At 40.6% G+C, this 26,023-nt stretch overlaps 1 protein-coding gene and 1 long non-coding RNA gene across 5 annotated transcripts in view; one reads left to right on the top strand and one right to left on the bottom strand.

The window, feature by feature from the left end:
• cabin1 (calcineurin binding protein 1) overlaps positions 1 to 26,023 on the top strand; it is a 93,000-nt gene that overhangs the window by 40,961 nt on the left and 26,016 nt on the right. For 2 of the 3 annotated variants that reach the window (XM_061816228.1, XM_061816229.1), the window contains 4 exons: positions 5,682 to 5,747; positions 6,255 to 6,434; positions 6,665 to 7,059; positions 7,746 to 7,859. In XM_061816228.1, coding sequence (XP_061672212.1) covers positions 5,682 to 5,747; positions 6,255 to 6,434; positions 6,665 to 7,059; positions 7,746 to 7,859 — 755 coding nt within the window. The remainder of the gene's footprint in view (positions 1 to 5,681; positions 5,748 to 6,254; positions 6,435 to 6,664; positions 7,060 to 7,745; positions 7,860 to 26,023) is intronic. The other variant, XM_061816230.1, reaches the window with a different exon arrangement.
• LOC133498927 (uncharacterized) overlaps positions 1 to 26,023 on the bottom strand; it is a 38,274-nt gene that overhangs the window by 8,044 nt on the left and 4,207 nt on the right. Inside the window, exon 1 of one of the 2 annotated variants that reach the window (XR_009794498.1) lies at positions 15,441 to 15,642. The exons of the other annotated variant lie outside the window; for it this stretch is intronic. This is a non-coding gene — a long non-coding RNA (uncharacterized LOC133498927). Of the gene's footprint in view, positions 1 to 15,440; positions 15,643 to 26,023 lie in introns of those variants that run through there. 2 annotated transcript variants of the gene reach the window in all.

The following is a 26,023-nucleotide window of genomic DNA, read 5'->3' as shown; positions in this document are numbered from 1 at the left end:
GGTGAAGAATCAGCCCAGAACTCCATGACAGGACTTGGCCAATAACCTGAAAAGAGCTGGGACCACCATTTCCAAGGTTGGTAGTACACTAAAACGTCATGGTTTGAAATTATGCATGGCACAGAAGGTTCCCCTGCTTAAACCAGCACGTAAAGGCCCGACTTAAGTTTGCCAATGTCCATTTGATACAGAGGAGTCATGGGAGAAAGTTTTGTGGTCAGATGAGACCAAAATTGAACTTTTCAGTCATAATTCCACTAACAGTGTTTGGAGGAAGACGAATGATGAGTTCCATCCCAAGAACACCATCCCGACTGTGAATCATGTGGGTGTTTTCTGCATATGGGACAGGACGAATGCACTGTGTTAAGGAGAGGATGACCGCGGCCATGAATTGTGAGATTTTTGGGGATCAACCTTTTTTCCTCAGTCAGACCATTGGAGATGGGTCATGGCTGGGTCTTTCAACATGACATGTTTGACCTGAAGCACACAGCCAGGAAAACCAAGGAGTGGCTCACTAAGAATATCGAAGCTCAGCCTTGACCTAGCCAGCCTCCAGACCTAAACCCAATAGAAAATCTTTGGATGGAGCTGAAACTCCATGTTTCTCAGCGACAGGCCAGAAACCCGTCTAATGTAGAGATCATCTGTGTGGAGGAGTGGGCCAAAATCCCTCTTGCAGTGTGTGCAAACCTGGTGAACAACTAAAGGCAACATTTGACCTCTGCAATTGCAAACAAAGCCTACTGTACCAATATTAACATTGTTTTTTTCAGGTGTTCAAATACTTATTTGCAGCTGTATCACACAAATTCATATATTGTGACTTCTGGATTTTTGTTTTTAGATTATCTCACAGTGGAGATGCACCTACGATGAAAATTTAAGACCCCTCCATGATTTTTAAGTGGGAGAACTTGTATATTACAATATAGCAGGGTGTTCAAATACTTGTTTTCTTCACTGTAAAAATCTTGGGCCACATTGACCACATTAACATTCTTCGACTTCACCTGTTACGTTTACCTAAAATAAAACCTAGATATACAGTAGTTGTATAGAGCGAAATACTAAATCATAGCTTTGTGTTAAAAGTGATTAGACAGATATTTTTGGATGTTTCATGGTTTTGGGAAGCCTGCAGCCGTGTATCCGACGAGAATAGTTCTAGGTTGGGTTTGTATTGAGAGTACAGAGTTGTGAGCTGATCATTATCCCTTTTTGTAGATCTCTTCATATCAAGAAGTTCATTCTATCCTACACTTTGATGACCAGCCACAACATTTTCCATCTCAGCCTGGACCGAATAATTATATTTACTGCTCTCAGCAATCTGTCAATAGACACAGTTTGGTGGCCTGCTCTATTAGTAGGGAACACGCTGCATTAGTTGCAACGTCACTTCCAGCCTGAAATGTTGATAATCATTTTGCCCGACATGGTGGCCCCCAATAATTCTTATTCTATGAACGCTTATGTGTTTTGATTGGTCCTGGGGGGTTTATTTTATCAATCAATTGATTTCTGGGTTTCTGCTTTAAATTCCCATATTTTGGCTATTTATACCTCCTTAGTGTGACTCTATAATATGGATTTATACTTATCATTTCCTGAAACACCTTAGTTTCCCAATACGAATGTCCAGAAAAGACCCTTCTGACAACTACTTCTTTTCAACAGACAGATGAGTTCATTATTGTTCTGTTTGACTATTTACATTTGTTTAATGATCTTAAACATTGCAGTGAGGGGAGGATATACGAATTTGAGAAGGAGACCAATATGTTTTCACGCCACTGTACATACAAATCTAATTCCAACGAAGTTGGGATGTTATGTTAAACATAGAGGCAAAGCAGTTTTCAAATCCTGTTCAACCTATATGTAACTGTAATTTAATACACTACAGAGACAAGATATTTAATGTTCGAACTGATAACCTTATTTTTTCTTGCAAAAATTCTGAACTTGGAATTTTATGGCTCCAACAAATTCAAAAAGGTGAAAAAGAAGGTGAAAAAGAAAACTGAGAAAGTTGAGGAATACTCATCAAACACCTGTTTGGAAAATCTCACCGGTGAACAAGCTAATTGGGAACAGGTGAGTGTCATGATTGGGTATAAAAGGAGCCTCCCTGAATTACTCATTCACAAGAAAAGATGGGGCGAGTTCCACCTCTTTGTGAACAAATACGTGACAAAATAGTCAGTGTAAGGAGAATGTCTTTCAATGTACATTTCCAAGGAATTTAGGGATTTAATTTTCTAGTCCATAATATCATCAAAGGGTTCAGAGAATCTGAAGAAATCACTGCATGTAAGTGGGAAGGCCAAAAACCAACATTGATTGCCTGCAACCTTCGATCGCTCAGGCAGCTCTGCATCAAAAACTGACATCACTATAAGACAGGATACCACCGCGTGGGCTTAGGAATACTTCAGAAAACCAGTGTCAGTAAATACAGTTTGGTGCTACACCTGTAAGTGCAACTTAAAACTCTACTATGAATAGCAAAAGACATTTATCCACAACACCCAGAAACGCCGCTGGATTCTCTGGGCCCAAACTCATCTAAGATTGATTGATGAAAAGTGGGAAAGTGTTCTGTGGTCTTATGAGTCTACAAACTGTTTTAGGAAACATTGGATGTTTTGGTCCCCAGGTCAAAAAGGAAAAGAACCATCTGGACTGTTATGAGCACAAAGTTAAAAAGTCAGCATCTATGATGGTTTGTTAGTGCCAATGGTATGGGTAACTTAACCATCTGTGAAGGCACCATTAATGCTGAAACACATACACATATATACACAAGTTTTGGAGAAACATGCTACCATCCAAGCAACATCTTTTTCACGGTCACCCCTGCTTATTTCAGTAAGACAATGCCAAACCACGTTCTGTACGTGGTACAACAGTGTGGCTTAGTAGTAAAAAAGTGTGGCTATAAAACTGGCCTGCCTCCAGTCCAGATTTGTCTCCCTTTGAAATTGTGTGGCTCATTATGAAGGGTAAAACCTAACGGAGACTCCAGACTGTTCAACAGCTGAAGCTGTATATCAACCAAGAATGAGAGAGAATGCCACCTACAAAGCTTCAAATTTTAGTGTCTTCAGTTCTAAAATATTTATTGAATGTTGTTAAAAGAAAAGGGGGTTTCATACAGGAGTAAACATGACACTGTCCCAGGTTTTTGGAACATGTCTCAGTCATAAAATGCTAAGTTAATGATTATTTCCTTAAAACAGTATCGTTTTGAACATTAAAGCCCCAGTGACATGCATTTAAACATTATAAAATAGATATAGTAATGAAAAATACATATAACATTATTCACTTCAATGTCTATGCGAAAAAACGTATGAGTGGAGAGAGCGTCACCCATGCGCAAAATTGCAGAAGTCTTACTCGACATCGAAGTGGTACTCATATTGCCTGCTACGTCATCAGCAGATGTCACACTGGGACATTCGCCATTGAAAACACGTAGTGTCACCTGCTACGGGAGAGTAACAAAAGAGATTTGCGGATTCTTCCGACTCCCCTTCTGACACGGAAGCTCTTTTCGAAGAAGAGAACATCTCACAATCGAGTAAAGTAACCTGGACAATATTACCATATCATGTCGAGCCATATTTAGATGATATGTGGATCACTTCTAACTAACAACAGACTCCCCGACAGTCTGACAGTATGTAGCGCATTCAGCCGAGAGCGACAACAACGGCGTAAAGCGGCCCGGCTTGGTGCCGCGATGGGCCATGCCGGCCGAAGCCGTGATCCACTCGTCACGGGTGAAGCCGTGATCTGCTTGGTTTTGTTCTTGCTTGCGGCTGAGTATCCTACATCCTGCGGCACCGTTATTCAACACCGGAGGCCGCTGCCGTCGGCGTTCTTCAACGCCAGACGGCGATGAACAACGCTGCCGACGCTGTCAGTGATGAACAACGCTGCTAACGATGGCGCACTCAGCCACGAGCGATGAAAATGCCGTAAAGCGGCCCACCTCGGCGCCGCCATGAGCCACCCCGGGTGAAGCCTTGACCAGCGGACGCGGTGCCGACGCGCACATAGACACTTTAAGCACCCATGACTTACGTACGCGATCTTTTGTTACGTCCTGAGAGGATTACGTGCCCCCCCCCAATTATTTTTATTTTTTGAATAGCTCTATACACACACCTGTCATTTAGAACCCAGGAAGCTCTCGTCCTTTGCACCTGTGCAATCCATTTTTCACGATGAACCAGGTCTTTTTGAAACATATAAAGAGTAAATCCATCCTCCCGAGTGTTCGAACAATATCCAGCAATACAACGAGCCGGCATTTTGGCAAACACGAAGGAGCAAAGATCTCCCTTCCACCAGGTAAAACTAATATAAACACACAATGCCGCCTGATTGCACTTCTGGTGATAACGTAACTTCCTGCTTCTTCTCCAAAACAAATCCCTTGAGAGGATTTTCATGGCAGGAGTTCCAAAACGCCATATACGTTGAAATCCTGTGTTGTGGTGAAAAAATGGATGGGTCCATTCCGGGTGCATTTTTTTTTTTTTCTTTTTTCAAAAAAGCATGCATTTCATGTCAATGGAGCTTTAAATATCTTGTTTTCATAGTGTATTCTGTCAAATGTAGGTTCAACATGAGTTGAAAATCATTGTATTCTGTTTTTATTTAACACAACATTCCAACAATATTGGGATAAAAGTTTTTTTGTTTTATAATTGGGTTTGTAGATTAAGCAGGTAAGCAAGGTAATTAAGGAAATGTTGTCTCAATGTTTCAATTTGTAAGGCTCTTGTCCACTAGGAAAACTTTGAGGGGGTACAACAAGACCATGATTATTTCACTTGACAAAAACTGTTTCCATGCATCCCATGTTCCATGTCAAGCATGAATGTGCTTATATTGCAGCCATATTGCCCATGTTGCCAGTTTTGTCCCCCTTCTCCAGAATTTTTTCTTCCTCCCTACCTACTTGCCTGCTACCTCTTTTGCCTGCTTGCTTTTACCACCTGCTTTGCCATTTATATGCATGTAATTCCAATGGAGTTACTGTCTTCCGTACTGAGTAAACGCAGATCCTCAACACAATTCACTTAATTGTCTGGTGCTTAACATGGTTATGTTTTGTTGGATTTTGTTGTGGGCTTCACTTGACAAAAAATTTGACTCCCTAGAGATGTGTGATTAATGTGTTCATCACACTAATAGGACATTTGGAAATTCTGTCCAATTAGTACAAGTAAGCAAACTCAGAAACTATTGGGGGGTGTATTGACAAAGAACTGAATCCCAAGTTATTCAAATATGGCACAATGCACGTTAACCCATCTTAAAGCGCATTCTGGTGAGAAAACTGTAGGGCTTGAATCAGACATACAATCATCGTGAAGCTGGTCTTTTCTCTTTCCGCAGCTATTTTCTCTTGATTCTGTCTTAACACAATGATAGACAATGTTTTTTTGTCAGTGTTACAGGTATGACAAAATTGAAGTAATGACATTGTCTGAATTGGGTTCTATGAGGGGATTGTCTTTATCTCCTCACTGTTAAAAAAATGTATGCTTTTTTTTATTTTTTTGTAACCTGCATTTTAAATGTAATGTATAAAATGCATTTAGAGGTACAGTTCTGCTTGATATTGTTGTAAAACCAGCTCCCCATATCTTCAACAGCCTCACCAGAGTTTGACCATGATTACTGCTTGCCCAGGTCTTCAATGTGGCTGGCTTCCCTCAATGGTACTGCTCTCCAAACCCACCAAACTCTCTCAGAGGCTATGTCTTTGGTCAGAAAACAGCTCTGTAATGAAGTGCATTCTTAACAGAGGCACCCATTTGTACAGTGTTAACCACAATTAATCACTTAGTGCTGTATTTGCTGTTTACTCATGACTGTGAACCTCTTTAAAATTCCCGTGTGTTTTATCCTTCACTCTTCATTTGGTTATCCACAGTTCTCTGCCAATGATTCTCAGTATATCATCACTGCAATAAAAGGGAACTCTGACATAGTTTTGGTCTGTTTTCCAAACTGTCCAACCCTGCCCACCCTTCCTACACCTCCTTGTGTAACAAACTCGTCTTGTGATTACCGTACTTGAAGCTTATGTGACTCACTTTGAACTTTAGGTCGTCAATACCTTGAAACAATATAGAATACATTTTAGACAACAGTAATTTTCCCGCAATATTCCATAGATCCATATTCATTCAATTGGGGAAATGTGTTGTTTCTGGTTTTGACAGAACGCAGTCAGGACAGTGAGGTGGTGATGCTTTCTGACTCCAACTCCACCCAGGATGCTTTCACAGATCCCACCAGCTCACAAGACAGTAGCCATAAACCGGGCTGTGGGAAAGTCAGTTCTTCATCATCAGAAAACACAACACCTGTAAAGGAAGCACAGCCTGCATCCGAGGACATGGGTATAGCAAGATTCAAATTCAGACGCTGATTACACTATTCTTAGCCTAAAAGAAATGTCAAAACATAACAAAAAAAATTTTTATTCTCAGTACATTATTAATATGCATCTGAATGAACATTTTGTGATATCTTTTTTCAAATTAGTTATTGTTCCATTTCACCACAGTAGAGATCCTGATTTGGGGTGTGATGAGGAGTCCTCAGTCATGTCTTTGACTTTCTTCTTTAGAGTCACGCGGACCTCAGGCTGTCCCCGGGACAGAGGAATATCTGGTTGAGGAAATTGTGGAAATGGTGGTGATGACGCTTCCTGAGGCTTTAACTCCCAAAATCCCTGCAGATCTGTGCTTTCCTTCTGTGCTTGTACCAGCCACCCCTCCGAAAGCATCCTCCTCTCAACAGGCTGCTTTTCAAACCCCAGCCGGCGAAGGCAAAAAGAAGCCAGAGCCTCCTGCTGAAGTGATTGAGGTACCCAAGGCCTTGCCTGCAGAACCTGCTGACCAGAGAAAAATGCTGGTGGATATGTGCATCCGGTCTCTTTTTCTGTGCCTCGGACGTTTTCCTCAACACTACAAGAGCCTCTACCGCCTGGCTTTCTTTTACACCAACAGCAAAACCCACCAGGTCAGTCCACCTGTGTTAACAAATGTAAATGAATGACATGCAACTCATTGTGTGGTACAAGCACAGTAAGCCATTACACTTAAGCCTCAACTTTGTAATCTTTACTTTTAATGTTTAATCATTACTTTTACCATTTGATTTGGCTGTTGAGGCCTTACAGCAATTAAGGTGGTATACTCAGAATTACCGTCATTTCTCCCTCAGCTTTTCTTGTTTGCTTTAGATTCCATTCATTGCATACTAGTTTCTGAAAGTGGCTATATGAGCTTCAATGCTCTGTGGGTAGAGGTATGCGTGGGTTGAGAACCATGCTTTCTCAGACAGTTTGGCACAGAGACACTGTGCTTAGCTATACTGTAGGGACAGCCTTCTGTCAGCACTCTGATCCATTGTAATCTTGGCTATGTTTTCACTAAAACTAATGCTTTTTCACAGTTATTTTGTTTTGTAATATAAATTTTGTCTTACCTTATTATAGCTCTGTATTATAGGTTTTAAGTTATGAAAGATCATTTGGGCTTTCCTGGTTGCAAATGAGCAGGATCTGGATTTTAGCAATGTTTACACAACATGCAAGGAAATGTACAGTTGATTCATATTGTCAGCATATTGTCATGGAAAGCCACTATGATAGTTTGTTGTATATATTAAAATGTGAACGTGTATTTTTTTATTCATTACTGCAGAACCTACAGTGGGCTCGAGATGTGTTGCTAGGAAGCAGTGTCCCATGGCAACAACAGAAGCACATGCCTGCACAAGGACTCTTCTGCGAAAGAAACAAGACAAACCTGTTTAATGTAAGTTCAGTTCATAGTTCTTTTTATGTTTTTCCCCTGTCATTTAGTCACTGCACATTTTCTATCAGCTTTTTGAAGGGACCAGTTATAACTATCATTTAACCTTCATTTTTATAAATGGCAGGCTTAATATATGGTCTATATGGTATATGGTCCTACACGAGACAAAAAAAATCATGTGAAACTGAGAGTCATTTAACTGAAATGAATCGTCATGAAACCGTTTTTTTTTTTTTTATATATATTTTTGGTTACTCTAGTTAGCTCAGTGAAAAGGGCAAAATGGTAGATGTAACGGCCATCAAGCTGATGTTAAAAGCAGCCAATTTTCCCTCAATGTTTTTTTTTTTTTTTTTTTTTTTTTTGCTTTTTCCCTTAAGCAATCCCTTTGAACACTGTGAACATCATCAGACCTGTGCACTGTGGTACAGTTAGTGTCATCCATTGAAGTTACATGGCTTAATGAAAGAATCAGATTGCAGCATTTACATTCCCATCAGAATGGTTTTATTAAGAAAAATTTTTTTGGGGGAACTTACAATGAAAATGTCAACAAACCTATCTCAAATGCCATGAATGCTGTCGCTCCTGTGAAAAATAAGACAATCCTGAGGCGACTAGAACACTGTGGAAGAACACAATGATGGTCAAGAGCTCTAAATCAAAATTTAGGAAAGCAGAACGTAAGTGGAGAAAACTTAACTCCAAAGTGACTAGGACCTCTACAGTGTCTTTGTAATTTTAACGAGTTAGTCAGCACTAGACACTTTTCTGAACTCATCAGTAAGAACCTCAACAATACTCGCACAGTGTTTCCTGTGGTTGACAAGCTCAGACCCCCCCTCGAATCAAATGCCCCCAGAACTTGTAATAGCCGACAAATGCAATGAGTTTGCTTATTTTAGTGAAAAAATACAATCCATCATGTCAAATGTCAGTACAAGTCAGCAAAATGATAAAATTATTCTACATCTGAAGCCACCAAGGGAAAACTCTTACTACATTGTCAGAGTTTGATTCAGTTGACCAAAAAACTGTAGAGAAAACTTTTCAGCAGCTCAATACGGACTTTTTCAATTATTGTGAAGTCAGTGCTAGCTGATTTACAGAAAAATAAATCAATTGCTCACTTCAGTCTGGCGAGTTTCTAAAGCTATCAAAGTAGCTGCTGTTAAAGGTCTAATCCAGAGGAAATGCATTTTATTTGTCTATGATACCAAATGTAGCTAAAATTTCATGAAAAATATTTCAAAAATTCCCAACACAACAGAAATGAAAAAAATTGTCAAAGTCAGTCTCAAAATTCTGTTCGAAATGTCACTTAGATACGTCAAGTTCTGTAACTCCCCGGAATGTGACGTCACGGCAAGACAAAATTTAGCCAGAGAGCAAAAAAGATGGCAACGATAATGAGGCAGTGTGTTGCATACGGCTGTTCTGCCTCAAACGCTGACGGAGTCAGCTTCCATGAATGGCCGAGACATCAACGGATAGGCAGGTTATGGACCAGGTTTGTGAAGACAAAGCGGCCACATTGGACTTACAAATCAAAGTGGACAATAATATGATCCAAGCGTTTCACCGAGGACTGCTTTGAAAACCCTGTAGAGTGTTCACTTAGCTTAGTAGCAAGTAAGTACATATGTGTTCAATTGTTTAGTATTGACAAGTATCTACCTCGTTTTAAATCTAAGTATTATACCGATACAGATATATGTCAGCTAATATCCGTACCCATGTGATGTTTATGGGGTGACAAAATTTGGACACTGTATAAAGTTAATGTACTGTTGACGCTGAGGTCTTCCTGAAATTCGACTATGGCAGTGTGTGCTCTCAAGTGGTGCATTATGTAATACACAGGCTAAATCTTTAAACGTGGAACGATACCGAAGGTCTCGATTTTGCTTTATGCCGACTCGGCCGCTACTGCAAAAAAAAAAAAAACAAGGGACTCACTGTTGTGTGCAAGCAGCATCAGACGTTTAAATGTGTTAGAATTATATTATTTCGTCAACAAGGTGTAAGTAGATTTCGTGAGGCATCTACCAGTCAGTGTTATGGGTGCGAAGTTCCACGTCAACTTCGTCAGGTCTCGCCGAATCCTGTTCTTGTGTTACATTCGTGAACTCCAGTTCGAACATATATGGTTGAATTACATCTGCATGGGATGTTTTTCGAACATGGGAAGTATAAGATAATTCCTCCTTTTCAGTTCCTATATCTTCCACAGACCATTCTGTAGATTATTGGTTGTTTGTCACTATTCTGAGTAGGGGCATACACCTCTCCTAGGTGTTATGGGTTGGGTCCCTTATCTAAGTTCTAGTTATTTACCTGCGGCAGTCTATGTGTAGCTGCTCAGTGTGTTCCATGTCCTTGGAGTTCAATAAACACTCATTTCTATGGAAACCCTTGTGATCTCTTATGCACGCACAAGAAGCCAGTAGCATTTACATATTCCATAAAAACTTCATCACTGCTGTCTATCTTCTCTAGATCCCACTCGCGTGTATGATTTTCTATATTGGAAGCGATTTCTGTACTGGGGTTGTCTAGGCGTGACGTCACATGGAAGCAACTTCAACAGAGTCTCGATTTGAAACAGACATCAGAGGCATTCGGATTACAAAGAAAATTTGCACTTTGGCGCTAATTTATTTAATTTATGTTGTGTTGAGAATTTTTATAATTTTCGTAATTAAATTTTAGCTACATTTTAATAATAGACAAATAAAATACATTTCCTCTGGATTACACCTTTAAGCCTCTTCTAAAAAACAGCACTGGACAGATTCCATTGTCAAAAGTCCCTTTCATAGCCAAGATTATTTTTAATCAATCAGCAATTTCTTGAATTTAAATGGACTTTTTGACCAATTACAGTCAGGTTTCTGAACTCATCACAGTATAGAATCTGCTCTTATCAAAGTGCTAAATGATATAAGGTTGAATACTGTCTCAGGAAAGGTGTCAGTTTTGGTCCTTTTGGATCTCAGTGCGACTTTTGATATGGTAGATCATAATATATTGCTCAACAGGATGGAAACGTGGGTAGGAGTAAATGGAACAGTCCTTAAATGGTTTAGGTGTTACCTGCAGGAAAGGAGCTACTTTGTAACCATTCGAAGTGCTCAATGTCAACAAATGGCAATAACCTATGGGGTCCCTTTCGGGTCAGTTCTTGGACTCCTCCTGTTGAGCCTGTATATGCTACACTTGGGTCAAATTTTTCAAAACTTTAATTTCGACTATCATAGCTATGCAGATGACACACAGTTATATTTAGCAGCATCTCCAGATGACAGTAGTCCAATTGAGATGTTTTGCAATGTCTGCAGCAGGTAAATGACTGGATGAACCAACATTTTCTTCAACTAAACCACAACACAACTGAGAATTTTGGGGAATAAAGAAAAAGAGCATTACTGTGAATAAAACATGAACTCATCTTTAAAAAACCAAGAACAAGTTCGAAACATTCGTGTTGTGGAAGAATCTGACCTGACTTTCAACAGCGATATCAAATCAATCCCAAACCTGCCTTTTACCATCTGAAGAACACAGCTAGAGTGAAGGCTTCTATGTGTCAAGCAAACCAGGAAAAGCTCATCCATGCTTTTATCGCATGTAGCCTGGACTACTGTAATGGTCTTCTGACTGGACTCCCCAAAAAGAGCATTAAACACCTGCAGCCCATTCAGAATGCTGCAGCCAGGGCTCTGACCAGAACAAAGAACTCATCGAATATAACTCCAATTCTAAAGTCCTTACACTGGCTTCCACTCAGCTTTAGAATAGATTTTAAAGTTCTGCTACGGGTCTCTCAATCACTAAATGGTTTAGGTCTTGAATACATTAAAAAAATGTTCATGGAATACAAACCCAGTAGAGCTTTGAGATCGATTGACTCAAGTCAAATACAGTAGTGGAGCACAGAATCCAAGCCAAACATGGTGAAGCAGCATTTAGCAATAATGGTGCACACAAATGGAATAATTTGCCAATAACAGTGACGTCAGTCCCGAGTGTGTGTTTTTAAATTCAGGTTGAAAGTTCTTCTTTTGTTCGCATGCTTATCAGAATATTTCCAATTTTAATATTTCTTGCACTGCATGCTGTTTTTAATTGTACTTTATACTTTTATTTGTGTGTGTGTGTGTGTGTGTGTGTGTGTATATATATATATATATATATATATATATATATATACACACACACACACACACACACACACATTTTCTTAGCCGCTTATCCTCACGGGGGTCGCGGGAGTGCTTGAGCCTCTCCCAGCTGTAATCGGGCAGGAGGCGGGGTACACCCTGTGTTACCTTGTGTGCTACATAACTAGATTTCCTTTGCCTTTGCTTTGCTCTTGTTTTTTTAATAGCAAAAAACATTTGAAGACAATGTATACTTTTCATATCCACTGTAAGATAACGTCTGATTGCTGTATGTCGGTTAACTAGTTGTGATGTTCATGAGCAGTCTGACACAAAACCTACACAATTCCTTTATGTAAGACTTTGTAAAAGGGTATTTTAGGGAATACTTGAATCAATGAAATCATTTGGACATGTCATCATTGCAGCCCTCTTGCACGAGGGCCAAATAGAGGCACTGACCTAGCAGATCGAACAGATGGAGCTATGGTGGTCTACCCACCAGGCTGATTTATTTTTATATTCTAAGCTTTGGTCAGTTTTGTCTGACAGGTTTACTGACATTCTAGTGAGTCCTTATGTACTTTGTTTTAATACAAAGTTTTTAGGTTATTGCTGGTGATGGAAAAATCCAGGTAATAGACAATAAACTGCCACAAATTTACACCCTTGATATGGTGGAACACATTACATCTTACTGTGGGTATGGAAAGTATTCAAACCCCTTAAATTTGTCAGCTATAGCAAAGTCATTTGCTAAAATCATTTAAGTAGATTTTTGTCCTCATTAATGTAGACAGAGCATGCCATATTAACAGAAGAAAACTAAGTTGTTGGAATTTTGTAGTTGTAACAAAAGAGGAAAACTGAAATATCACACAGCCACAAGTATTCAAACCGTTTGCTCCTTATTTAGTAGAAGCACGTCGTCTTTTCCTTTTGGCTTGTCCTGTTCAGGGTCGCCACAGCGTGTCATCTTTTTCCAACTAAGCTTATCTCCTGCATCTTCCTCTCTATCACCAACTGCCCACATGTCTTCCCTCACAACATCCATCAATGTTCTCTTTGGTCTTCCTCTCGCTCGTTTGCCTGGCAGCTCCATACTCAGCACCCTTCTACCAATATACTCACTCTCTTGCCTCTGGACATGTCCAAACCATCGAAGTCTGCTCTCTTGAACCTTGTCTCCAAAATATCCCACTTTGGCTGTACCTCTATTGAGCTCAATTTGACTCCTATCCAACCTGCTCACGCCTAGCGAGAACCTCAACATCTTTATTTCTGCCACTTTCAGCTTTGCCTCTGGTTGTCTCTTCAGTGTCACCATCTCTAATCCATACATCATGGCCGGCCTTAACACTGTTTTATAAACTTTGCCCTTTATCCGAGCAGAGACTCTTCTGTCACATAACACACCTGACACCTTCCGCCAGCTGTTCCAACCTCCTTGGACCCATTTCTTCACTTCTTTACCACACTCACCATTGCTCTGGATTGTTGACCCCAAGTATTTGAAGTCGTCCACCCTCGCTATCTCTTCTCCCTTGGGCCTCACTCTTCCCCTTCCACCCCACTCATTTACCACATATACTCTTTTACTTCCGCAAATCTTCATTCCTCTCCTTTCCAGTGCATGGATCCATCTTTCTAATTGTTCCTCCACCTGCTTCCTGCTTTCACGACAGATCACAATGTCATCTGCGAACATCATGGTCCAAGTGGAGTCCAGCCTAACTTCATGTGTCAAACTATCCATTACCACAGCAAACAGGAAGGGGCTCAGAGCTGATCCCTGATGCAGTCCCACCTCCATCTTGAAGTGCCACTGACACATAAAACGTGAAATTTAATATGTTGTTAACCAAAAAAATCAGCCGGAATGGACTCATTTGTTTGTTCACAGCATGTCAGAATGTTGCTGTACAATTTTTTTTTCTCTTCTTCACCTCCCGCCATGAAAATTCACTCGACTGTTTTGAGTTGAACAAGAACATTTTATTGCAGACACTTACAGCAGCAGGGTCGAGTGTCTCTAACTATTTTACCGGCGAGAAATTAGCTGTTATTTCTGTGTGAGCCAAAATGCCAGCTTGTGTTGTTGGATTTTGCTCGACCACTCAGGTGGAGAAAGGAGCGCTTCCCCCCCCCGGGGCCTCCTGAGTACGATACAGACACAAAACTTGGAAAAGGGTTAGGAAATCGAACAATTATGGGCCAGTCAATTTGAATATTTGATGGGGTTCCTTGTCCTCCTCGTCTGTCTGTCAGGGGAGTCTGTTGTTAGTTAGAAGTGATCGGCATATCGTCTAATATGGCTCAAAACGATATCGAAAAATGGCCCCTGTCGCTTCACTTGCTTCTGAGATGTTCTCTTCCTCGAAAAGTGCTTCAGTCTCAGAATGGGCGTCAGAAAAATCTCAAAATGGGTGCTGTTCATCTCCCATAGCATTTGGCACAGTTTACTATGGCTACTGCCCCAGTATGACATCTGCAAATGATGTTACAGATAATATGGTTGCCACTATGATGTCGAGACATACTTTCTCTACTTTGTGTTTTAATAAAATGCTCCCAGCTCACTTTTAACGACTCGTATTATCATCAAAGTGATTAATATTATATGTAATTTTGATTACAGTACCTGTTTTAAAATGTACATTTTGGTGTCCGTGGCATTTTAAATTCTTCTGTCACACCTATGGCATCACCTCACCACTGTTCTGCTGCCCTCATACCAGTCCTGTACTATTCTAACATATTTCTCTGCCACTGCCAGACTTACGCATGCAATACCATTGATCCTCTCTTGGTACTCTGTCATAGGCTTTCTCTAGATCCACAAAGACACAATGTAGGTCCTTCTGACATTCTCTGTACTTTTCCACTTGCATCCTCAAGGCAAATAATGCATCTATGGTAGTTTTTTCTAGGGATGAAACAATAATGTTGCTTGCAGATACTTACTTCTGTCTAGCCTCCACTACTCTTTCCCATTACTTCATTTTGTTGCTCTCAACTTTATTCCTCTATAGTTCCCACAGCTCTGCAAATCACCTTTGTTCTTAAAAATGGGAACGAGCACACTTTTCCTCCATTCTTCAGGCATCTTCTCGACCCCTCATATTCTGTTGAATAAGTTGGTCAAAAACTCTCCAGCCACCTCCCCAAATTGCTTCCATACTTCCACAGGTATGTTATCAGGACCAACTGCCTTTCTAATTTTAATCCTATTTTGTACCATTCTAACTTCCCCTTTACGAATCATTTCCACTTCCTGGTCCTTCACACTGGCCTCTTATACTCTTCCTGCTCTCTCATTCTCTTCATTCATCAATTTCTCAAAGTATTCTATCCATCTATTTAGCACACTACTGGCACCAGTCAACACATTTCCATCTCTATCTTGAATCACCCTTACCTGCTGCACATCCTTCCCATCTCTATCCCTCTGTCTGTCCAACCTGTAGTAATCCTTTTCTCCTTCTTTTGTCTCCGACCTGTTATACATATCGTCATATGCCCCTTCTTTTGCTTTCGCCGCCTCTTCCTTTGCCCTACGTCTTATCTCAATGTATTATTTTCGCCTCTCCTCAGTCCTTTCAGTGTCCCACTTCTTTGCTTATCTCTTTCCTTGTATGACTTCCTGTATTTTGGGGTTCCACCATATCTCCCAGTCTCCTTCTCCCCTTTTCTACCAGAAGACACTAAGTACTCTCCTGCCTGTCTCTCTGATAACCTTGGCTGTAGTAGTCCAGTATTCCGGAAGCTCCTCCTGTCTATCGAGAGCCTGTCTCATCTTTTTCCGAAAGGCTGCACAACATTCTTTCTTTCTTTCTCAGCTTCAACCACATGGTTCTCTGCTCTGCCTTTATCTTAATCCTCCTACCCAACACCAGAGTCATCCTGCACACCACCATCCTATGCTCTCAAACTACACTCTCCCCTACCACTACTCTACTTTACAGTCAGTAACCTCCTTTAGATTACATCGTGTGCACAAAATATAATCCACCTGCGTGCTTCTACCTCCGCTCTTGTAGGTCGGTCTATGTTCCTCCCTCTAATGGAAAAAAGTATTCACTATTGCCATTTCCATCTTTTTTGCAAAATCCACCACCATCTGTCACTCAAAGTTCCTTTCCTGGATCCCATACCTACCCATCACTTCTTCATCACCTCTGTTTCCTTCACCAACATGTCCATCACAATATGCACCAATCACAACTCTCCGGGATGCTCAGAACTACTTCATCAAGGTCCCTCCTTAATTTCTCTTTCAACTCTAGGTCAAATCCCACCTTTGAGGCATTGCCGCTAACCACATTGTACATAACACCCTCAATTTCAAATTTCAGCCTCATCACTCGATCTGATACTCTTTTCACCTCAAGACATTCTTAGACAGCTCTTCCTTTAAAATAACCCCTATTCCATTTCTCTTCCCATCTACTCCATCGTAAAATATTTTAAATCTTGCTCCTAAACTTCAAGCCTTTCTGCCTTTCAACCTGCTTTCTTGGATGCACTACAGTGCCTTGTGAAACTATTCCGCCCCCTTGAACTCTTCACAACCTTTCGTGACATTTAGGGCTTCAAACATAAAGATATAAAATTATTTTTTTTTTGTCAAGATTCAACAACAAATGCGACACAATCGTGACAGTACTGGGGGTAGGGGGCGTTGTTAACACGGGAGACGACCAATCCCGTATCGTATTCTTTCAATGAACGCTCATATTTGTTTGACACAGTTTTACGCCGAATGCCCTTCCTTATGCAACCCTCTGCATTTATCCAGGTTTGGGACCGGGCAACAGATTGCACTGCCTTGTGCCCCCATTGGTCTGCAGTTAGTAGAAGTACTAGTTTGAGCTAATACAGCCAATAGTCTTTTTGGGAATAATGGAACAAGTTTTTCCACACCTGTAATTTTGGATCCTCTGCCTTCCTCCTTGCAGACCACCCACCCCTCCCATTCTGTTAGGTTGGATGGTGAAATTTGGTGGGCAGCCATTTTCCGGCCTCTCCAGATGTGCTCAATTGGGTTTAAGTCAGAGTTCTGGCTGGGCTGTTCAAGAACACTCGGGAGTTTTTTTTAAATCACTCCTTTGTTGTTTTTGCGGCGTGCTTAGGGTCATTGTTTTGTTGGAAGGTGAGGTTTGGGACCAGTGTGATGTCCCCGAGCACACTGGAGAAGATTTTTATCCAGGATGCCACTGTACTTGGCCCCATTTATCTTTCCTTTGATTACAACCAATTGTCCTTTCCCTGCATCTGAAAAACACCCCCTTGGTATGATGCTGCCACAACCTTTCTTCACTGTTGGGACTGTATTGGACAGGTGATGAGCACTGCCTGTTTTTCTTCCCACATACTGGTATTAAAACCAAAAGGTTCTGTCTTGATCTCATCAGACCAGAGAATCTTATTTCTCACCCTCTTTCACTTGATTTATTTTTAGTAGTTTTTTTTTTTTTTTTTTTTTTTTTTGAGCAAACACCTTGCGGGCTTTCATGTCTCTTGCAGAGGCTTCCACTGGGCCACTCAGCTGTAAAGCCCCAACTGGTGAAAGGCTACAGTGATGTCCTGAATGTTCTCTGTTGTGTCTATGTACCAAGCAGCAGTTCAGAGTACTCATCATTTGCAAGGGAGCACTCCAGCTCGTGCTCCTTTCCTGCCTTAGAGATGACTTTCTACATCCCTAGAGCCAGTTTCTGTAGCCGGAAATAGGAAATAGATTTCTGAGGTCCCTGACTTCGGCTACTGCCCATTTTACATTGCACCTGACCCCTATGGCTCCTCCAGCAGATGGTGAGCCCATAAGCAGGGGGACCCACGTGACCCTTTCAGACTGTGCCCTGCCAGGCCCCATGATTGCAGACCCGGCCACCAGGTGCTCGGCTTCGAGCCCTGGCTCCAGTTGACCCAAGTCCGGCCAAGCGCAAATGTTTTCCTCTGTTTTCAAACATCATAGGGTTCTTTGGGTCTGTGGTCTGTCTGGTCCCTCATCTAGGATCTGTTTGCCATGAGTAGCACTGCCAGTGGCATAAATCCCCAGATGACTTATAATGAAGAAAACAAGTAATTGAACACCATGCTATGTTGTAAGCTTTCCCAATTAGAAATCATGGAGGGGTCTGACATTTTCATTGTGGTTGCATGTCCACTGTGAGAGAGATAATCGAAAGAAAAAAAAACAATGTATGATTTTTTTAACGATCTATTTGAGCGATACAGCTGAAAATAAGTAATTCAACATCTGAGAAAACCAATGATAATATTTGGTACAGTAGCCTCTGTTTGCAATTATAGAGGTCAAACATTTCCTGTAGTTGTTCACCAGGTTTGCATACACTGCAGAAGGGGTTTTTGCCCACTCCTCCACACAGATCTTCGCTACATCAGACAGGTTTCTGGGCTGACACGGAGTTTCAGCTTCCTCCAAAGATTTTCTATTGAGTTTAGGCCTGGAGACTGGCTAGGCCATGCCAGAACCTTGATATGCTTCTTACGGAGCCACTCTTTGGTTTTCCTGGCTGTGTGCTTCAGGTCATTGTCATGTTGAAAGACCCACCCATAACCCATCTTCAATGCTCTAAGTGAGGGAAAGAAGTTGTTCCCCAAAATCTCACCATACATGAGCTCGGTCATCCTCTCCTTGATACAGTGCAGTCGTCCTATCCCATGTGCGGGAAAAACACCCCCAAAGCATGATTCCACCACCCCCATGCTTCACAGTAGGGATGGAACTTATCATTCGTCTTCCTCCAAACATGGTTAATGGAATTATGACCAAAAAGTTCAATTTTGGTCTCATCTTTCTCCCGTGACTCCTCTGTCTGGTCATTGGCAAACATGTGCTGGTTTAAGCAGGGGAACCTTCCGTGCCATGCATGATTTCAAACCATGACGTCTTAGTGTATTACCAACAGTCACCTTGGAATCAGTGGTCTCAGCTCTTTTCAGGTCATTGACCAAGTCCTGTCGTGTAGTCCTGGGCTGATTCCTTACCTTTCTAAGGATCATTGAGACCCCACGAGGTGATATCTTGCATGGGGCTCTACTCCGATTGAGATTGACCGTCATGTTTAACTTCTTCCATTTTCTAATGATTGCTCCAACAGTGGACCTTTTTTCACCAAGCTGCTTGGGAATTTCTCCGTAGTCCTTTCCAGCCGTGTGGATTCATACAATTTTGTCTCTGGTGTCTTTGGACAGTTCTTTGGTCTTGGCCATGTTACAAGTTTGAGTCTTTCTGATGGTATTGGTTGGACAGGTGTCTTTATGCAGCTAACGAGCTCTCACAGGTGCATCTGATTCAGGATAATATATGGTGTGGAGGTCTTTGAGGGTCAGAATTCTTCTTGATAGGTTTTCAAATACTTATTTTCAGCCGTATCACACAAATAAATCATTAAAAAAATATCATACATTGTGATTTCTAGATTTTTCTTTTTAGATAATCTCTCACCGTGGACATGGACCGACAATGAAAATTTCAGACCGCTCCATGATTTCTAAGTGGGAGAACTTGCAATATAGCAGGTTGTTCAAATACTTGTTTTCTTCACTGTATGGGGTGCTTTGTTCATTATTTTAGGGAGTGAAGGGTGGTGGGGTCACAACTTAAATGATAGTAACCAAGGGCTCCAATATAACATATTTAATTTATATGTTGTGTTTGTAGTTCCCAATTTTGGTCACAATGCCCCACTTTCTCACTTGCTATGACTGGGCTGCATTAATGTAATTAAAAAAAAACATATGTAGCTCTGCTTATGCAGTTTGTTTGTGGCAAAATACAAGTGTGGTTGTAATTATCCATTCATTTTTATATTTAAATGAAAAGCACACGTACAAGATGTTTGAGTCATTGATTATATCAATGCATTGACTTCTATTCCCACAATCCAACTGGATCTGTTTTCTGGAAGTTAGCTTTTCAGATATAAATATATACATTTAAATCATTTTAAAGGGTACTCAATCAATTATAACGATACTAGTAGATAAAATTGAATTTTTGCATTGGAGAGTTTATTTGTAGTTTTTATTTAGAAGAAAAACATTATTTCTACTTTTCTTGATTTTTCACTCAGCACCACAGATATGTAATGATAAGTTGTGAGAGTAAGTCACATATTTGCAAGTCTCAAGTCATAACCTTGAAGTAATAAAATGATTTTACATCTGAAGCCACCGAGGGAATACTCTATCTTTCTGGGTCTTTTTGGGTCTCAGTGCGTCTTTTGATACGTTGGATCGTAATATTCTGCTGAACAGGATGGAGACGTGGGTATGACTAAATGAAACGGTCCCTAAAATGGTTTAGGTCCTACCTGGAGAAAAGGAGCTACTTTGTAACCATTGGAAGTGCTCAATCTCAACAAATGGCAATGACCTATAGATCCCTCAAGGGTCAGTTCTTGGGCACCTCCTGTTGAGCCTGTGTATGTTACCCTTGGGTCAAATTCGTTGACTATCATAGCTTTGCAGGTGACACACAGTTATATTTAGCAGTGTCTCCGGATAACTATAGTCCAATTCAGGTGTTGTGCTACTGTCTAAAGCAGAAGAATAACTGGATGAGACAAAATGTTCAACTAAACCACAACAAAACTGATAATTGTTTTTGGGAATAAAGAAAAAGAGGATTACTGTGAATAAATACCTGGACTCATTATCTTTAAAAAGCCAAGAACAAGTTCAAAACATTGGTGTTCTGGTAGAATCCGACCTGACTTTCAACAGTCTTATCAAATCAATCACAAAAACTGCCTTTTACCATCTGAAGAATACATCAAGAGTGGACGCTTCTATGTGTCAAGCAGACCAGGAAAAGCTCATCCATGCTTTTATCTCAAGTAGACTTGACTACTGTAATGGTCTTCTGACTGGACTCCCCAAAAAGAGAATTAAACAACTGCAGCCCATATTACTCCATTTCTAAAGTATTTACACCGGCTTCCAGTCAGCTTTAGAATATAATTTAAAGTTCAGGTATTATCTGGTCTATAAATGGTTTAGGTCCTGAATACATTAAATAAATGCTCATGAAATACATACCCAGGAGGGCTCTGAGATCCACTGACTCAGGTCAAATCGTGGCGCCATAGTCCAAAGCAAACATGGTGAAGCAGCATTTAGCTATTATGCTGTACGCAAATGGAATAAGATGCCAACAGAGGTGACGTCAGCCCCAAGTGTGAATGTTTTTAAATCCAGGTCAAAAACATTTTTTTTCTCCTAATGCTTTTTATAGTATTTCCAGTTTTAATATTTCTTGTACTTTTTTATGTTTCTCATGTATTTTTTGTAATTTTTGTTTTTATCACGTTTTAAATGTTTTATCTCTTTGTATTCAAATCCTTTTAATCATGTAAAGCATATTGAGTTACCTCTTGTATGAAATGTGCTATACAAATAAGATTGCTTTGCTTTCCTTTGCTTTACTGAGGGCATTTCAATATGGTTCATAACTCTTTGCCAAGTCACTCTCTCGTACATACACCCTGCTCATGTTTTTCTATTATTTCACGTCGATTGGCATTCTCTTCTTCTTCTCACCATTTTCCTTAGCATCCTTTCTTGGGCCACGTGGTTGAAAATTCACTTGTACTAAATGCTAAATAACAAAATACAAGCACAACTGCACAGACATGCTACCAACCAGAGGTGCACAAATGGAAATACTGAGTAAACCTCGAAAAGCTGAACAGAACCTGTGCATTTCAGCATCTTAACAATCGTGGCGCCATCTACCTGCAGCCGTTCGTACGTCAAATTCTGGCTCTCAAAACAAAGCAAAAAATTGCAGAAGCGGGTCGTATCCTGAAAAATTAGTATGTACAGTTACTCTTATGTCATGGTACCTCTGTATCGTGTATCACCTGATGGTGACCACTCTAACTTCTAACTATGTTAATGATTTCAGCAGTGTGTTATTGTAAGGTACTCACAGCATTTTTAAAATGTTCGTTGTACTCACCCAGTAGTACTGGTGTGCGGTGATATTAAGATTTCACCCCTGCCTGCTCGTATTTGATTTAGTTGTGATAAGTCTTTACCCATCTCCACCTCCACGAACCCAATATGCTCACATGCACACATTAGATGCTCCACCCGCGTAAGCTTTTCACTCTGTGCAACTCCAAATACCTCTCTAAATGTTTTTCCTCCCACATTTGTAGCACAGATGTCAATCTGATCTCATTCCTTTAGAGCAGGTTTTTGATTGTGACAACTTCCCTTAAAATTCCTTGCTATAAACAATGTTATGGTCGTGTTCTACGCAACAGTTACTCTTGAATTAGTTCCCTCGGTTTGACGTATGACTCAAGCATTTTTGTTGTGTTCAGTTTCGCAGTGTGGTGTTTGTAGGTGGAGCTCAACTCAGGAGAACTGTACCCCCCCCCCTTCAGGGAGCAGTATTCGACAGGGAAAACATTTTTGTAATGTTTGTATTTGCATCTTAGAGAGTTAGCCCTGGCTGTCAGCAGGGATTCCGCTGCCTCTCTGGGCTTTGTTTGTTTCAGCTTAACTTTTTACAGCACTTTCCCCATTTCGGGTCACACAGGAAACAAGATAAAAAAAGGTTCTGCATTTGTAGTATGTTTATGGTGACCATCTGGAGAGAGACAGCCAGTGTTCAAAGGAAGCAGGTGAGGGCTTTTGGCTGAGGAAATATGTATGCAATGAATTATTCGCTCTCCAGGCAAAACATTTCCTTAATCTTTGTTTCACATGGTTAATAACCTATTCTTTGCCTTCATGATGTGCCAGCTTTGCAGTGTATGCTTGCGCATTGATGTTGTAGCATTCAATTCCTTTTTCAACCAGTTTGTGTTCTCATGTTCTTTTCCTGTTGCTTCGGCTTCTGCATGATCATGCTCTACCCCTCCCCCTGGCTGTTATTCGCTCCACTCATCTGCTCTTCGAGTTGCTCTCGTTCAGCTTCCTCATTACTCTCTCACTCCTCTGTTTGTGTGGGTGTGCATTAATAGGCGGGACTTTATGCTGCTCATATGTGATTGGCTGACACAGAGCTATTCGAGCTGGCTATGCACGATGTGTAGTGGAAGAGAAAGCACAGGAGGAGGAGAAGGGGGGTGGGGCTGGAGGGGTGAGAACTCCAGCAGCCTAGGGTCAGGGGAGAGTGTAGTGCGTGGGTGTTTTTGTTTTGACATGTCAGGAGAGGATCGAGTCTCCTGGTCTTTCAGCTGTGTTCTGAGCTCATAGGCCTCGACTTCAATGCTGCTTCTTCTCTTGCTGAGGCAGCGACCATTCCCCATTCCTTCCTCTGTTCCGGTTCTGCCTTGTGCAGCTCAGCTTCCCGCTTTTCCTCATCTGTAACTCTCATTGCCCTCACACCCAAATGCAGCCCACCCCTTGCTCTCTGAGAATGAGTTTCTATTAGGGTGGAGGTGCTGCTAGGGATGCTGTTGCTGCTACTGCCTGCTAGAATCCTTCCAAAAAATACTTCCCGTAGGAAACGAGGAATAGCCTTCTTTGGTGATGGTGAGTTGCTTTCTGAATGGTTGTGGCGGGTTTTTTTTTTTTTTGTGACTTTCAAGGTTTGATCATTGTATAGAAGTAGATAAAAGACGTCTATCTTAATTCCTTCTTGTAAGGCTCAAGATGATAAATGTGTGTGGAAATGGCAGGTAACAGCCATCTTGGTTTAAAAAGATATTTCCTTCTTCAAGTTGCACATAGCTGACTGGCAGAATGCTGATGTTGTGATTGCTCAACTGTAGCAATTTCCACAAGTTGTTAATAGCTATATGATCACCCAACTTTTCTTGTTGTTTTGGATATTTTGAGTCTCCTACTATGTTATTAACATTGAGATGAGATTCCAAGAAAGTTTGACAACACATGGAAAGTTTCTATGTGAAAGTATATTTGTTATAATTGACTCACAATATTCGAAACGCTGAAGGTCAGTCTTGTCTATGTCTTTTTTTTTTTTTTTTTTTTTTTTTTTTTCACTCAGCCAGGGAGCTACCACTGTTTTTGGTCTTAATAATTACTTTCTTAGCCTTTTTCTTTCTTAGACTGGTTGCCTATTTCAGCACACATGGAGACAGACAACAGTCGCACTCAGAATCACACCTAGGGGGAATTTAGAGTCTCCAATTAATGTAGGTTTTTGGGATGTAGGAGGAAACTATAGTGTCCAGATAAAACCCACACAGGCACGGGCATAACATGGAAACTCCACACAGGTGGGACTGAGATTTGAACCCCGGTCCTCAGAACTGTGAGACCAACACTCTACAGCCGGTCCACCGTGCCGCTAGTCTGGTATTCATCTAAATCAAAAGAATAAGCAGTATGCATAAACCTTTACCGCACAAAGTCTTTTCAGATTTTTACAGAGCACATCATGTGAACATTCATAGCACGTATAGGAAAATGTAAGCGAATCTTTGGATTTGATAAATGGTTGGCTATATTTTGACAGCAATATCAAATATTTCCTATAGTTTCAGATCAGATGTGCAGAACGATCAAGATGAATTTTGGACCATTCCTATTCTCAAAACTGTTGCAGTTCAGCAACATTCCTGGGATGTCTTCTGTGAAAAGCTCTTGAGGTCATGCCACAGTATACAGTATTTCAACACGGTTGATATTAGGTGTAGGGAGTTTGACTGAGGCACTCCAGAACATGTATTTTCTTCTTCTGAAGCCAATCTTTTGTTGATTTGCTTCTGTGTTTTGTATCATTGTCCAGTTAGAGCACCCCTCCTCTTATGACCTTCATCTTCGACAGATGACCTCAAATTCTTCTGCAAAATTTCTAGATAAACTTGTGAATTCCTTTTTCCACTGATAATAGCAAGCTGTCCGGGCCCTGAAGTAGAAAAGCGCGCCCATAACATGATGATGAACATCCCTCCGCCATGCTTCACAGTTGCGATAAAAGAAATGTTTTGATCTTGGTGTGTGTTGCCATTTTTCTTCCACATATGGAATTGTGTGTTCTTACGAAACAGTTGAACTTTGCTTTCATCTGCCCAGATTTTTTTTCTAGTAGTCCTGTGGAACATCCGAGTGCTCTTTAGAAAGCTTCAAGTATGCAACTTTTTATTTTCCAGACAGTATCTTAAATTTGTCATCAGATGTTGGCATGTGCGAGTGATTTGTGTCTTTGGCTGACACTTGGGTTCTTTTTTAATAAACCTAATTGAGAATTCTGCGCAATGATCTTGCAGTCATCTTTACATGGCACCCGCTCCTTTTAAGAGAAACAACAGCGCTGAACTTTCTCAATTTATGGATGATTTGTGAAACCATGGACTGATGAATATCAATCAAGACTTTAAAAGATACTTTAGTAACCTTTTACAGATTTAGGAGCGTCAACAATTCGGTCTCCTGAGAGTACTTTTGACTGAGGGATGATAGTCATCAGGCAATGTTTTTTTAAAAGAAACAATACAAAACAGCTCTGTGTTTTTTAATAGACAGAGCACATTCAAGCCACACCTCCAAACTTTTCTCATTGATTGGACTCTGGGTTGGCTCACACCTAACCTGTGATTAACTTTGGGAGAATTTATAGCCAAAATGTTCTTTCTTTCCTCTCTGTCCTGTGAACTTTTCCATATTTTTAATAAAAATATGAAACCCAAAATTTTGCGGTATTCATTTATCTGTTTATGTTTGTGATTTAAGATGAAGATCCAACCATATTTTATGACCAACTTAAACAATTTAATAAATTTCCAAGGATTTACATACTTTTTTCTCCCACTGTACAGTCAGAGCTCTCCCTCTACTCGCACTGGCTATTTTTTTCTAAAAAAAAAAGATGCTTAAAATCATTTGTCTTACAAATCTGATTTAGGTGTTGTGCTCCAGAATAATCTGTGTAAAGCCTTGGTTTTGCATTCCCCAAATCAGAGTTCGTTGATACTGGTTTGATGGCTCTCTGAGCAACTCTCATCCATTAGATATGCTTTTCGAAGTATCATTAGCATACTTATTCTGCTT

The sequence above is a fragment of the Syngnathoides biaculeatus genome, chromosome 4, assembly GCF_019802595.1.
Source record: "Syngnathoides biaculeatus isolate LvHL_M chromosome 4, ASM1980259v1, whole genome shotgun sequence".
NCBI classification, from domain to species: Eukaryota; Metazoa; Chordata; class Actinopteri; order Syngnathiformes; family Syngnathidae; genus Syngnathoides; species Syngnathoides biaculeatus.
The sequence above is the reverse complement of the archived record's forward strand: the minus strand, read 5'-3'. Positions and strand labels throughout refer to the sequence as shown.